The following is a 17,779-nucleotide window of genomic DNA, read 5'->3' as shown; positions in this document are numbered from 1 at the left end:
TAATTTGAATTAAGTGTTATATAAGAATTTTATGTAAAAACCATTTTTAAAATAATAAAACAAATTAACCTCCAAATGATGTACTACTTATTTAGCCATTATATGCAACATTAAAGAATCCAATACATATTAGCATAATAATAACTAAACTGAAGTATTTACAGTTTTCCTTGACACCAAAATATATACATACGTCTTTTTACTAATAACATTCATAATGAGTAATCAATTACATTATAACACAGAAATGGAGTCAGAGTGACATATGTAGGTAACATTAATTATATAAGTTGTCTTACTATTAAAATAAAAATAAGAATGCACATATATATGTGTACAAATTTACAGAACCCATATTATCCAATTTTGTAGTGTTACATAAAAGGAACATTTCAGGATCCATTATTTCATTTGTCTACAGGTATTTTATATAAGAATCTTATATTTCTGTGTGTTTTATCATCACTTAATTTCTAAAGCGGTTTGTCTATATTGACAAATATATTAATTTAATAAATGAAGGTGTTGCAAATTCCTAAATTTATATATTTAAATGCAATTGATTTAAAGGTATCATTAGAAAATAATTATGTGTACAATTATCTTCATTTCAGAGGTTAATATTTTTACTTTTTATGCACTATAATTATATGATAATACACATTAATTTATAATATTCATAAATGCTATTATTTGTACTTACAAAAATATAATAGTATAATATTATCATACAAAAGTGAAAAAATTCATTTACAAATATGTTCAGTTGTATATATAATGCACTCTCCCGAATTGATTATTTAAAGAAAGAAAAGAGAATGACTACTATAATAAAAATTAATAGATAGAAAATGACTCATATAACTGTTAGCATTGTTCATGATAACAAGAGTAATAATGAAGAGTGCATAATTAAGATTTCTGAATATTCAGAAGAAATTGAAAATAAATTTTTCAATTTGCATCAAAAAAAATGTACAGATCAATGCGCAAAATGCTATGAATTAATTAAATATATAAAAAAAATAAAATTTGATTTAAGCGATTGCAAAGAAAATTTATTTTATGCATTTTAAGGACAATATATAAAGGTTTTGACTAAAAAATGTACGAATACAGAATCTTATGATGAAAATATTGTTCAATTAGAATTGGAAATCGATGAGTGTCATAAAAAATGTGAAAAAAAAACCGAAACTGCAGACAAAATTCAATCACAATTATTATCAAATGTAGAACAACCTGAAGCCATATTACCGAAAAAAACGAATGCACAAGAAAGAAATGGAGAGCAGATACACAAGGAATTATCTGTTAAAACAGGCGTATCTTCTCAGGACCAACATGATTTCCAAATTTCATCTGATACTATGGGAAATGGAAATCATGCATATGCATTACCAGATAATAGTGTGTGTAATAAGATTGAGCACGCAGAGTCATCAACACAACATTTATCCTTCTCATGTCATACACCAAATAGTTTATTGCATACAAAAGCAACTTTTTCATCTGTGGAAAGTGGCAACGAAAGTGAAATTGGTTTAACTGATATTCCTGAAAAAAATCTTTCAGAAATGCACCCTCCTCAAAAAGAACCACGTGAGAATACAGATACAAGTAGTATATCTGAAAATGTTATGCACGCTGTGAATGAATCTTATAATGATAAAACACTTCATGAAGTTGAAATGAGTAATGAACAATCCGTCCATGTAATTCCAAGTACTCCTTCTCTTAATAATAAGGAATCTCTTTGTTCCAATGTTATATGCCTCATGTTCCTTCCACTGAAAGTACTAGAACATATACTTTTAGCAATGCACATATTAACCCAGATTGTGTAACGCATAATAAAAATTCTGTTACTGTGGTATTTCTCTATGTAGGAACACAGGATGAAAATACTATTAAGAACCCACAGTCTATACAAAATAAAATAGGTATGACAGCAGGCAACGGCAAGGTGAATAAGATGAGCCAGATCCATACGGCGAATAGTGAAACTCATCCAAATAAAGAACAGTCAGGTAAAGATGATCATGTTCATGTAGTTATTTTACATCCCAGCTATGAACTATCGAAACAAAATTAGCCAACTTCTGAATGCAATAATTATCCACGTGTTCAAAAAAATATTTTCGTGTATAATGTTATTATATAATCCAGGATACACGCGTAAATAAGTAAATTTATGTACATTGCAAATGTCACTTAATATACATTCTGTAACATTTAATGTAATATCAGGAACATCTGACAGTGATGATTCGTCTAGAATAAGTACATTAGAAGAGAAAAGGGATATTAGCTTAACTAGGTCAACGGAAAGTATAGGTATCGCAGGACATGTTACTGTACTAAAGGAATCTAATGTAAATCAAGGAATACCATATAAAAAATATATCTTAATGGTTTTAGTACCCTTAGCAATTATTCTGTTATTGGCACTTCTTATAAAGGTAAACTAAAATATATTTCTATTAAAATTTGTTTATGTATTTTCTCTTTACTTGTAAAAATAAAATTCTATTGTAATAAACTTTTTGTTCTTTTCAGTTCACCTCATTAGGAATGCTTTTTGTTAGGAAAAAAAAGAAAAAAAAGAAAAAGAGGAAACAGATGAATNNATAGCCATTTTGAATATTAAACATTATGATAAATAGACATTTTAAAAAATAAAAAAAAATATGCTTGGATTAAACTATTAAATAAAACACACATTAGTAACTATATATTAGTAATTTATAATTAATCACTTCTTTGGGGTCAAATTATGATGGAAATTCTAACGTTATATTTTTAAAATTTATAGTTATAAAAATTAAACATCTTAATATGTATGACGTCAATATAACCATAATTATAGTTTGCATATTAGTACATTTTGTTAATTTTTTCTAAAATTCATTCATTCAATGAAATTCTTTTGTAATATTTTACAATAAAAAAATATTTTGTTTAGCAAATGAATTTATATGTGAATTTATTTGAATTCTGATTAATCCATTTGTTATATAGAAGTTTTATTTTGTATCTATGTATATGGCGTAAGCTTTTTTTGTAGTGAAGTTTAAAACTAATGTTTTTTGGTTCTAAAATATAAAAGTAATTGTTTTTATAATGCAGGGAATATTTGTAAATATTTCTACAATGCATTATTTTCAATGTCTTCTTTGTTCTAACAGAAAATAAAACACCATGTTATATCAAAATATGAAACGTATTCAAATTAAAAATTGAGTTACAATATAAATAACTTAATTAAAATCAAATTCTACAAAAAAATAATCCTTAAAAATGTTTGAAATATCATTTATCCTACTAATGTCTCAACAGGTCTAAGATGTAAATATACATTTCAGTGAAAAACTTTGTGAATATAACAATTTTAAATGTAACAAATTTTTAATAAAATTTGATAATAATGAAATCACTGTAACTTATTATAACAAAAATTGAAATATAATTATAAAAATTTCAATCCAGTAGACATATTCGGTAGAAAATATATATTGTAAGAATAGAATATATTTAATAATGTGCATATATAATGGTAATTATTTAATATTATCATTATTAAAAACACGACATTCCATGTGGGACACAATTGCATTATATTACACCTGTAAATATTTGTCATATTAAAGTAAGCAACATTTTTATCAAAATACCTAATAATCATAAACAAAACATATTATGCTTATTGTTTAAGATTTTTTTTTATTTTATTATAACATAATTAATGTCTTGCTAGATTGTGTTAATGAAAATAGCGAACAGCAGATATATTATTTTTTTTTTCATCCCATTATATATATTAATTCTATCGAACATATTATTTAGAGTTATATATTGCCACTACAATTTTTTTAATATTAGTTCAGTTATGTAAATGTACATATAAGTTTTCAGTTTTTTAAAACAAAATAGCATATTGAAATAATTTATTAATTTACTGTATCACATGCTTCTTTAATGATAGATAAAAAAAACGAAAAGTAATCTTGTTATCACTATTATATATTTGTTTCGCTGTTATAGAGAATATAAGAATTACTTTGTTACAAGTGTTTTTTACATGTGAACTCATAAAAGAACAGATTAAATTCCAAAATTTAAGATATGTATACATACTTGATGGTTAATCCATATTTGTCAAATGCTCAAAATAATTTTTCCAACTATATAATAATCTACGATAAAATTAACAAAGCCTTGTCAAGAATGATATATATACCCTACATGGTTGTGTAAAATGGAACTAAATGAAATTTAAATATTAAATATTCAAAGTTTTATATTACGATTTTCTCTTTTTCTTATGCAAACACAATAATATTTCTACTATTTCCTTATCTATAATTAAAAATGTAGTAATACTTAAATGTTCTTTTATTTGTGTGGTCCTCAAAAATATAATTTTATATAATGATGTAAATTATGGTTATGAGTATAATTTTAGAAAAATATTACAATGAAAACCTTATATATATAATTATATATTTATTTTGTATTATATCCATTTCTTCAATGGATATATTGGTATTTATAATGAAAAGATAAAAATAGATAAAAAATTCAAAAAAAACGGTTAAACATATATTAAACACTGATTCAGAATATACTAATAGTAATAATAAAAGGAAATATATTCAAAAGGATCAACAAACATTTAGAGAACAATTTCTTTATTTTAATAAAATGATACTAAATAATTTTAGAAAATATATTTACATATAGTAAATCATATAATAACAATGTTAATGCTCTTAACAATAAAAATATAAAACACATCTGCACCTTAATTAATTAGGATCTTCTACATTTGTTGAATATTTTGCAGTTTTTTATTTATATTATACATATTTTAAATTAAATGCTATATTAAGTTTACTTTATGATTTCGTTTATTTAATATATTAGAGAATTTTAGAAGAGTACTGAAAAAGTAAAAAAAGTTTTCATTTCTATATGAATATTGCGTGTTTTATAACACTTTCAGCTTACAAATCATTCTTCGACTATGCATAAGTATATTTTATACCATATTGATTATATAATTTTTTTCATCATCATTTGTAATGAATTATAATCTTTGTTGTTTTTTAATAAAACAATATTATCTCCTTCAATGCAGAAAAAAATAATATTACTATAATTTCTTGAAAATCAATAAACTCTTATTGCTTTGTTCACGTATTTATAAGAGATGTAACTTGTATATATGCATATAAGCAATTTTTACTTCAAAATTATATATACAGAAAAATTATAATATACTACGTAATTATAATATAATTTCGAAAATTATAATATATTATTTTTATATGTTACTCAAGAATTTAGTTTCCCATAATACTCCAAAGTACTCTGCAATTCATGATTTTTTTATGTATTTCTCTTAAACACATTTATTAATAATAATACATTGTATTTATGATATATATGTGACAGTTTTTTCGTATAATAAAATCAATGCCTTCATATGTCGGTATATGTTTATTTTTTACTCAAGTTCTGCATGGATATATATTTATTATTTATTTAAATAATATTGTTGATTGTATATTGACATATAATGTCATAAAAACGAAAGTAATAATTATTATCCATAAATGGAACAAGTAAGGAACAATAAAAAAACCAAATAATATATGCTTATATGGACGTTACTATTAAGATAATATATTATTGTTCATAATTATAAAAATTAATAAATATATATCATTGTTTCATGTTTAAATATTTATATTAGTAAAAAAAAAGCACTCGTAAAATTGTAATTATAGTGTATAAAATGTTAACACACAAGAATTCTTATTACAAAGAAATAAATAATATATGTAAATACATTAAAAAAAATATATATGCGTTATAAAAGAAAATAATATTAAAAAAGCGAATATACTGTAAAAAATGTAATAATAATTAATATTATGTAATAACACCAATAAAATATATACATTACATTCTGCAACTTATATTTCTGAACTATATTGTTATTATTTTAATAAATATATATATTACTTTAAACAATATATGAAAATCAATATAATTATAAAATGTTCATTAGAGTATAGTAAACAATTGATAACTCCAATTATAGCATTTAATTTATAAATATATATATACAATTATATTATTAAACGTGATGCCATCAATTACTATTATTAGAATCTATGTTATAAAAATGAATTCTTGATAATTTAGATAGCTTATTAGTAAAAAAAAATAAATTGAAAAACATTTTATTTATAATTTCCTATCATATTTTTATATATGATTAGCGAAATTTATAATCTCAAAACTATTAATATTAAGCACTGAATATTAAAAGTATTCATGAAAATATATTCATAAGTAAAGTCCCTGAAATTTAAATCTACATATATTTTAACTACGTCCATTAATATGCAATAGATTATGACAACAAATGATATCTAAATAAATATTTTAATATACATAGATTCTTGAAATATATATTTCATTAATTTACTTATTCTGTATAATTTATTACTATACCGATGCTTGATATATAGTATTATTACAAATATCTTGTTTATTATCTGAACTATAATAATGTTCTAATATCATAAATATTATTTTCATAATATCTATTTATTTCAAATGATATTTTCATTATTCCAAAAGAACATTTTATGATATTTTAATATATATGAATAACACAAATAAAAACATGAATTCAAAAATGTTTGTAAAACAAAGATAAATATATGATTTAATAAATATAGTCTGAATATAACAATTATTAATATATAATAAGCACACAAAAAAATATAGTATATTGAAGAATATATTCTATGTTACGAATTCATTTACATATTATATAATGACTGAGACAATGGATGAGAATCAAAATGTCTGTTTCTATTAGTTTTACTTACTATATTTTTTTATTAATCATTTAAAATACCGATATTTAAGAAATTTAAGAAAAATTTAATTCTTTAATTATTATTTTAAATTTACATATGCATAATAATATTCCTTTTTAGTTCAATTTTAAGAATATATTTCCTGAATGTATAAAGGATTTTAATGATATTGAAAATGATATTGGAAATAATATATATACAAACGTTTTTTATAAGGTTTGCTTGCACATTAATACACAATTAGGGTTATGGGGATCTGGCTTTAATAATATTTGTGTTTATTTATGTAATTACTTAAAACATATAATAACTAAAAACCCCAATGATGTAAGATCATATTGTATATATTTCAATTATGTGCTAAAAAGTGAACTAAAATATTTAGAGACATCATGTATTGGAGAAAAAGCATGTTACAAAAAAATGATAGAAGTGTACAAAAAGAATGGAATGTATGATATGGATATATGTTATTCTTATGTAAACAATCTTCAAGATAATATATATAAAATATTGCATATCCTAAACGCATTATATAATTATCATGAAAAATTAAAAACTGGTAGTATAACATGCACGTCTGATAGTCAATGCTTTAAGAATTATACTGATTTTATACGAAAATGTAATGATATGAAAAATAAAAGTTTAAATAAAGTTATGGAAATTGTTAAGGATAAATATAAAGATTACATTAAGAACAATGATGATTCCTCAGATTTCTCAGAACAATTAGATACCTCCTCAAGGATAAGTACACCAAAGTTAATTTTAATTATATGTATTATTACTCTTGCAATACCATTTATTGCTTTTATTCTGTATAATGTTAATAATAAAATAAATATATATATTGAATATTAGATTAAACATAATATTACATATAATTGTAATAATATAAATCAAAAATTAATGTACTCAATATAATTTCTTGTTTTATTTTTATCATCAGATTACACCATGTCGTTTATATTTAGAAACAAAGATAAAGATGTTAAAAGAACAATGGAATAAAAAAAGTAAGCATAATTTAAAATTATTGAATTCCTTTGAAAGCGATTTTGAAGAATTAATAGATAAGTGTTCCCCAATAGCATATAACGCATTACGCTACTCCTAAAAAAGGTATAGGAAGGATTAATAACAATACTGTTTTTATTTTAATAATAAAATAATTTATTAAGAATGAAATTGTGAATAAATCACAAAAAAATAAAAATAAATAAATATAAGTCAAATATATTTCATAAAATAAATAAAATATAAAAAAAATATATCATAATATATTTTTAATTCAAGTTGATAAAGATACACTAAACTTTGAATGTTTGCTCAAGAATAAACAATTATGACAATATTTTAAAAATATAGGTAATTAATATTTAATAAACATTCCCTTAAATTATTATATTTTGTAATTAAATATACAAGAACATATATGCTGAATTTTTATAAACAAAATATATTCGTAAAATTACATTTGTAAAAGAAAATAATTCTCTGTTATACCCATAAAAAAATAAATATAATTGTATTTATGTTTAATAAAATGAATACATAGTAGTATAATGATTAGTATAATATAGTAGAACACACAGTTGTTAATGAAAAATTTTATAATTATATTTTGATGTACACACAATGCTTCATGAATACAATAATATTTAATGAATAATAGATACTATAATTAAAATATTTTATACATTTACATATATAAATAATAGAGACAACCATAGGATACAATTATTCCTATATTTATTTAAATTATACTAAAAGATATATTTAAAATACATTATTAAAAAAATATGAATGAATAATACAGCAAATTCTGCGAAGAATTAATATATGAAATATACCATATAACCGTATTATTTACATTAAATCATAATTATATAATTGTGTCCATTAAATAAAATCCATAAACAACTTTACATATTTAAATTATATAATATTTTTGTTTGGATTATACGTATTTTTTTTTATATTATAATATTTAAAGGAACAATATATTTATAAAAAATAATGCACATATAACAGAACAATTAAAAGGTTAGTTGCATTTATTGTTATCATAAATTTAATAAAAAGTGTCTCTTAAAATTAGTATATGTAAAAATAGTATAAAAATCCACATATAAAATTTGTTTAGTACTTAAATATTGAATTTATCATAAAATAATTTATCCCAAGCTAAAATGATGGAATAATAAACTTAAACTACAACGAAAACTAAAGTGAGATATATTAATAAAAAAAATTACTAAATATAATATATAAGTATTATATTTGGTTGTACTAAAAAAAAAAATATTCCATATATATACAATGGATTTTTTGTATTTCTTAGTTAATTAAAAATATAAAAAATATTTATAGTAAAAACAACAACATAATGAGTTTGTACTGAATAACTGAATTAAATAAATATATGTGTTATATATTAAATTTACATTGTTATAAAGATTATCCACCAAATAAATTTTTATAAGACGCATAATGTATATATTTTTTATCACTTTGTATTATTAAAATCCAAGAAAAATATATTTATTTCCAATAAAATATACAGACCATAATATAAACACAATATATTAATACTTATATAAATTTTTCAAAAAAAGATAACTGGTATCAATCTATATTTTATTTCATTTTTATAAGGTATTTTTTTATTTAAATGATTTTTTGGTTAATTTTTATCACTTCTTAAACATTAAGAAATAGAAGAATTACAATTGTGTAATGTTGCATGCGCTAGTTTTATTGTGCTGAAAATCATTATAATATCAATATTTTATAACATATCATATAGATCACAGTTATTATATTGTATAGGTAAATTATAAATGATTTACATGATTCATATTCCAGTATAATAACTTATCTTTTCCTTAAATTACATACACTATTATGAATTATTAACTCTAAGGTATATAAAATATTACTAACATATTCTTAAAATTCATGCCACCTTCTATTAAAAGTTTTTTATATTATACCTTTAAATATAGAAAATAACAGAGCAAAAAATCTTATAAAAATACATTATATTGTGTAAATTTTTCAACTTCATTATATTTTCTATTTCTACTATTAAGTATATGTGTACATATTTTTATTTTTAATACTACATATTATTATGTAATTTTAAAGTAAATTATAAATTAATAAACATAAAATTTATATTTAAATACTTAGTATTATGAGTTTTCCTTATTTTTTAAATTGATATATGGAATATTTAATAATAATTGTACATATAATTATATAATAAATAAATACGTTAATATATATTGATGTAATTCTTCCATAGAGAAGTGAAAATACTTTACTAACTATAGCCACAATTATCACGAAATATATATAATATATATTAAATTTATTATTATTTTAAAGAAAGCATTTTTATAATGAATTATAATAGGTAAACAGAGTTATAATTATCGCTTTTCTTATATTAAATATTATAAACAATATAGCATAGTAAAATTACACTTGTTATAGGATTAATTAATTTAATTCGTAATATTTTATAAAGCTAAAATTTGAAATTTATATTATATATAATATGAAATATGCTGTATTTTTTAAAATTAAAATTTATAGAATTATTTTTTCAAAAAATGTTATTTTCAATTCGTATAAATAAATAGTACTCTAAAATATTGTAAAACAAATTTGATATTATTATTTTTAGCGTTTACATTATTCGAAATGATGTAATATCTATGATACATTTAAAATAAATAAAAATAAATAAGTAAATGTATAATCTTTCATATATTACAAGCGTATATGTAAATAAAAATTTTTTTATTTTCATAATTCATTATTTATTTATTAAAATAAATATTTTAGTTTAAATTTATATTACTCGATATTTAATTAAGTAATAACACGTTGAAAACATAATATTAATTAACGTGTTCAAAAAATAAAATATATAGGTAATCAAATATATAAAATATGGTATATATATAGACATAACTATATAAAAATATATATATATATATATAACATAACAGATTACAGTTAATCATTTATTAAATATTCTGGCTTTATTAATTAATTATTTAAGTTATAATATTTAATTTTAATATAGTAGAAATATAAAAAAAATGAATTCTATTATAACATTAATAATGATATCTTCTATAATATGACAATATATATATGGAAATAATTTTGTCTAATTTCATCAATAATGTTAATTTAATGTTAAATAAATATATCCATAATATATATAGAAAATAACATATATAATTATAAATAAACATGATTAAATTTTATTGTCACATCATAAAAATATTGTATAAAAATCTAATAATTATTATATTAATGATACATAATATTTGTTATATTAAAAAATTAGCATGTAAATTGATGAAATTAATAATTATTATATCCCAATGCAATTAATAATATAAAAGGCTCTAATATTAAATGTTTAATTCTGAAACATATAAAACATAGAAGAATGAAAAGCATTATAATTAATAAAATAGAAAAGAACTGTAATAAAAAAAATAATAATAGTAATTATAAAATATACATATAAGTATAAGAATTAGTTTAAATGAATTATTTAAAAATAAATATATAATATATATTTATCAATAGAATATATATATATTTAAGTGAACTCGTGTATATATAAAACTCTTTACAGCTTAATATTATAGCACTATTATATGCAAATAAATATTAATTCCTCAATATGTACACACAATTCAACTTAAATATAATATATTCCATTTACTAAAATCTGCCTATAGTAGTTTTCAATATATTATTCCTAATAATATAAACCATAATAATAAATAGGAATGATTTCTGAAAATTTTGTAACTATAACATGAGGCATCGAATGATAAATACTGAATAATTTTAAAATTTACATTTGTGTTCTCATAAATTTAATTATTATATGGAATTCATGTTCATATTACAACATCTAAAAAAAAATGAAAAGAAATAAAGTATCACTAATTATTATAATATATATAATATCATTATAATTATTGTATATTTCGTTTTCTATATTTTCTGTAAACATTTTTTTTTATTGAACAAATCATTATTGTCGCATTATTATTTTTTATATATAATAGCATGCATATCTAAAAGAATTTCCATATTATGAAGAAATTATGGAACTATGTAAAAATAAAGGTGAAGAAATGTATAAAGAAAAATGTAACGAACTTGAAATACGTGGATTCGGTACACTTAATGAACAAGTTAAATATAATTGCCCCCAAATTATGTCGTACTTATATAAAATCTATGAAGATAATAATAATAATTTTCCTGAAGCTGGTTGTAAATACCTTAATTATTGGATATATCATGAACTTCTTCAGAAGAAATATATAACTGGAATATCATCGCTATATATCACTTTGTTCTCGCTACTTCCTTCTTTTTATAATTCTATACATGTGAATAAATTTCTAACAATGTATATTGTTGACACTGATTTGTCAAAGGTCACGGCCATATATTATATATATAAATGTCTTAATATTGTAAATGATAACCAGAGAAATAATAAAGATCAGGATTTTTGCAATGCCATAGAAGTTATTACAAATGAGTATAAGCCCAACATACACACAACATTTAGTGGATTTTGTGAAAACAATGTAATACCGTCTTGTAAAAATACAATGGTTATCACTATTATAATTACAATTTTTGTAATGTTTTTGATACCTTTTTTCGTGATGATTATGTACAAGGTTGATCATAATATTATATACATATAATATAAGTAAAATTTTATAATTAATTAAAAAATAAAGTTTTATATATTATAAACAAATTTTCTTATCTTTTAACGTTCTTCTTCATTTATAATTTAGTTCACTCCATATGGACCATATTTGTCCTATGGGCTCCAAAAAATAAAAAATATGTGGAATAATGTGAACAAAGAATGGGACATAATAGACCATCCAGGAATAATTAATTTTAATTCAAGAGAGAGAGAATATGATATTTTGTATCACTGAGACTAATATTACTATTAAATATATTATTTAAAAAATATATTATATTTATGACTTCGGGTTTAATATATTAGTAAAAATACGTTACTATTGTAATTAATATTTTTGTTAGTTTTGTTCTTACACATGACTTTGTGGAATAGATAAATAATTTTATTTATATATATTTAAAAAAATATTAAACAGTATTGAAATACCCTATATTTAACATATTTTGATATATACTATGTTAAAATAAATAAAGGAATTTATATTTTTAAAATGAAAATGTCTAAAAAGAAATTTCTTTTCTGTGAACACAAATGTAATATGGCAGAAGTATTACTAATAAAATTATTTATTGATATTATTTTTTAAATTAATTATAATGTAAGTAATAAAAAATCATTTATTTGCGAAACATATATTATATCTCTTTATTTATAGATTTTATGGATTTTTATTACAATAATATTATATTTCTATATAATTAAGCATAATAATGGATTCTTTTGATAAATAATATTATAAATTTTTTAATAATATAATAACAATTCATGAAAATAAATTATTCTTTATACATAATTTACTTTTTATATTCATTATTTATTAAAATATGAATGATAAAATATTTTAATCCATATTATTCTTTTACATAATGGATATTTCATATGTAAACTTATATATATAGATATTTACTTTTTGTACAGTATTAATAATATATATTCATATTTATTAATCTATTGTGTATTTTAAATAATATAATATAAAAAATTTTTGTATACAATTATTTATAACCTAGATTGATATAGGAAATTAGGTAGTAGATATAGTATTCTTTTTTTGATATTTCCAAGATTTTAATATTCATTTTTATTGATCACGTATCCATGAAAAATCTACAATAAAATCATATAAACCAAAATATAAAAAAAAAATAAAAATCCATTATATGTATATATATATCATTTTAATAATGCATCAATACAATGTTTAAATAACATAAATATATTAATATTAAAAATTTTATGTAAACTTTATACAAAATGTCGAATGAATTATTATATGATAAAATAAAGTGGAATTATTTTTTTTACTGTAATTTTATCTCTAAAACTAGGCCGGAAAATTTACGGTAAAATAACACATTATTTTTTACACAATATTTTTATAGAACCTCTAAAGTTTTATGTTTCACTATATAGTATGTTACTTTTCAAATATATGTAATTATTTATAACATTACTATCCATACTACAAAAAAATATATATTTAGCCTATTAATAAATATATAATTTTGTTGATAATAAAATTTAATTAAATTATGAACGCTAGATATTAATTTAAATATTTTTCTATTACAACATTGCATAATAGATTCGATAAAGTAATATATTTTTCAATAATCTTACTTGCATAATCCTTTGAAAAAATGTTCTTCAATATATTAAATTATTGTGATTCTTGCTCTTTATACACATTTTTTATTGACATTGGAATTATTAGTTAAGCATAAAAACTATTTATATGTTATTATGAAAACTTTATATAAATACAATTAATAAAAAAATATTTTTATAAACAAATTAATATATTAGAATTAATCGAATTTATGCTCATCATTAGATTCTTTAATTTATGAACATATATAACACAAAACGGATGTGAAATTTCTCTAATAAACTTGTTGCACATTTATTTGAGTTCGTTATAAAAGCATAAAAAAATTTCCTTACAAAAAGTCTACCTTTTTTATAATTTAATAAATACATAATTTAATGTAAATATAATGAATGATTTCTTAAATACATATTCAATTAAATATATAGGTTTAATTGTTGCATACTACTCTATTTTATGTTCCTATTACATGTAACATCAACTATAATTAGTACATAATCAAGTTATATATTGAGTTATGTAACTAATCATCACAAAATAATTAAATTTAGAAATTGTATATTATCCATGTATAAAAGATCGTACTTAATTATTTTATAATATATATAACATTCAAAAAATTTCAAAATTTTAATCTTCTTTTAGAAACGTAAAACCACCAATTGAACCTATATATCTAACATTCATTAATCATTAATATTATCAATGTAATAATGACAGTAATTTTAGATGTATATGAGATTATTTACTATATTAAAATGTTATCGTTTTATACAGGTTCTCCAGGTGCTGTATGAGAATCTGAATCAAACATTTAGAATGTTCTATTAATATATGATATTTACATTATATCCATTTGCTCATAACATTATATAATTCAATTTTTAACCCATTTAAATCCTCCCTTTATTTATTTTATGCTTTTTCAGAATTTATTATTTTTTCTTCCAGGGTAATGATAATTTGTACCATACATAGATGCTGTTTTATTAACATAGTCTCCAGGTTATCATTATATGAATTCCATTTTTTAATAACTGTAAAATGCGACACATATGTACGTTTATTAAAATTCACCAACAGATATTCTATTATCATATAATTAGCAACATGGTACTCATTTTTATTGTATATTTTACATAAAATTTATATTATCCAATAAATATTATTATAAATTTTAGAAAATTAACTATGTTTTACTTAATATATACTAATAATTTAGAGCGAATGATAAAAATAATACCTCGAAATATTATTAGTTCCTGAGGACACATAAATTTATATCAATATGAGATAGTTTGAAACATTTTGAAATTTATGAGCCTAAAAAATTTTCAAAATTAAGGATTATCATAATAAAAATATATATATCTTCTTAAATGTTAACATTATGATAAACATCCTTATTTAAAAAGCATAATGTAAAAGCATAATTAAACATATATATTTTGCAATAATATACATGATATTTAATATAACGTCAAATAGAAAAAATTATGATAAACATTTAATTATATATTCATAATAAAAAACAAGAAATCTCGAAGTATAACTTTATACAATTTTATAACAGTAATTTTCTATTTTTTTTCATATAAAACAAAAATATCTACTAAAATATATTTTCTCACAAAATATTATATTAAAATATAAATAAATATTGCACTAAATTATATGGGCTTATATGTGACGAAACACTTATCTATTTACATATTATATTCTCCTCTGTGTTTCAATAAAGAATATGAGAAAAAGTAAAAACATACATATGAATATAATAATGATTATATTGTAAGCACAATTATCAATAAGAAAATTCATTAATTTATGCTTTTCTATTTATATAATCAAATATATATTGTAGGTATGATTTATTTTACACTTAGAAAATTTTATGTCGTGTTTGGTTAAACTATATCAAAAATGATATAATAAGTAAAAATAAGAAAAAAATTATCAAAAGTAATTAGGAGTTATTTTCTAAGAACACATGAAGAATATTTTTCTCTATATCTTGTATACTAAAATTAAAATTTTACATATATTAGGTTAGTTTATCTTTAAATATGTAAATTGTTGCAAAAGCTATATAATAAAAAGTTCATAACTATATATTAAACAAAGGTTAATTTGCAATTATATTATTGCATACAAATATGCGTAATAATTAAATTACATCATTATAACTATTACATAAATGCATATTCAAATAAATGTTTTATGTATATCTAACATAATGAAGATAAAATATATTATTACATTTATTAATTTGATTTCATCATAAATTAATGGCAATGAATAAGAATAATATGAATGCTTTATTGAACTTCTTGTATCAATTATAATTATAATAAAAGTAAAAATAATAAATAATGTTAATAAATGTATATCATTCATTCTTTATTACAACTAAAATGCATAACACAAACCAATTAACTTTAAACCATAAACCCTAAACCTAAATAATTACACATATATTATAATCTGTAAAAGCAAAAAATGGTCTTTTTTTTTATTGATGTATTTATACTATGTGTATAATTATAATGTATTCGAGAACAATATTTCATTAAATACATTTTTTTTTATTACATATGCTATTTTTCTTATTAATATAATTATTTTATTCAGTTTATCTCCAAGAGTATATATTATTTCTAATATGGAGGACAAATTTGTGCGTTTTAATTTTTGTAACAGAAATAATAAAATTGTATAAGTTCTACATTCCCTATAAATATTCACTGATTTGACAACAACTATTATAATTTTTTCTTTCTATTTTAGTATAAATATATAGATAAATTATCTAAGCCTAAATATGATATGTATAAGGATAAGGATGCAACAGATAAATTATATAATTATCTCTGTAGTATTATTAAAATAAAAGGATTTAGTGATTCTAACATAGAACATAAAATATTATGCAACCAATCAATGGCATATATATATCATATAGTTATTAAGAATATGAAGCAAGATAATGAATCTGAAAATGCCTATTGTTTATACTTCTATCATTGGTTATATAATAAATTTATGATAAAAGGAAAAGGAGAAATTCCCATTAAAAGTCTTTATGATATGATGTTACGAGTGCGAGCAAATACTACTCAATATTATAATATATGCAGTTATTATAGACATATAGCTAGTGAATATGATTTGAACAAATTCTCACACATGTATAGATTTTATGAATGCATTAATAATGAAGATGATGATGCGCATTCTACAGACAAGAATTTTTGTAATAAAGTTAAAGAAATTATAGATAATCATAATACAAAAATACAAAAAGAAACTATTATAGACTCTCCTATCATAGCTCCAACGACGTGTCGTGCTAATGCTACAAATTCTATTTTAATTACAATTATCGCAATGTTTATAATAAGTTCATTCTCATATATTATATATAAGGTACTATTATGAAATTTTTATCTATATGCTATAATTCTTTTACCCAATTATTTCAAAGAATTA

At 19.9% G+C, this 17,779-nt stretch overlaps 4 protein-coding genes across 4 annotated transcripts; all 4 read left to right on the top strand.

The window, feature by feature from the left end:
- Positions 1–851: 851 nt before the first annotated feature.
- Positions 852–2,095, top strand: PGO_000545 (variable surface protein; the record flags this gene model as incomplete). The annotated part of the gene is made up of 3 exons (XM_028690789.1): positions 852–866; positions 1,092–1,841; positions 1,898–2,095. 3 exons carry the CDS (start codon positions 852–854, stop codon positions 2,093–2,095), a joined length of 963 nt encoding a protein of 320 aa, XP_028546590.1.
- A 4,770-nt stretch (positions 2,096–6,865) lies between these two features.
- Positions 6,866–8,019, top strand: PGO_000540 (variable surface protein; the record flags this gene model as incomplete). The annotated part of the gene is made up of 3 exons (XM_028690788.1): positions 6,866–6,883; positions 7,020–7,727; positions 7,852–8,019. The coding sequence occupies 3 exons, from the start codon at positions 6,866–6,868 to the stop codon at positions 8,017–8,019; spliced, it is 894 nt and encodes a 297-aa protein (XP_028546589.1).
- A 4,030-nt stretch (positions 8,020–12,049) lies between these two features.
- On the top strand, positions 12,050–12,913 carry PGO_000535 (variable surface protein; the record flags this gene model as incomplete). Its single annotated transcript, XM_028690787.1, has 2 exons — positions 12,050–12,571; positions 12,764–12,913. The coding sequence occupies 2 exons, from the start codon at positions 12,050–12,052 to the stop codon at positions 12,911–12,913; spliced, it is 672 nt and encodes a 223-aa protein (XP_028546588.1).
- A 4,039-nt stretch (positions 12,914–16,952) lies between these two features.
- PGO_000530 (variable surface protein) lies at positions 16,953–17,716 on the top strand (the record flags this gene model as incomplete). Its single annotated transcript, XM_028690786.1, has 2 exons — positions 16,953–16,967; positions 17,078–17,716. Coding segments are annotated over 2 exons (654 nt in total), but the record flags the coding sequence as incomplete, so codon positions are not given.
- Between the last annotated feature and the right edge of the window lie 63 nt (positions 17,717–17,779).

The sequence above is a fragment of the Plasmodium gonderi genome (assembly GCF_002157705.1).
Source record: "Plasmodium gonderi DNA, contig: Pgo-contig_48, whole genome shotgun sequence".
In the NCBI taxonomy this organism is placed as follows: domain Eukaryota; phylum Apicomplexa; class Aconoidasida; order Haemosporida; family Plasmodiidae; genus Plasmodium; species Plasmodium gonderi.
This window is presented reverse-complemented; position numbering and strand designations above follow the sequence as displayed.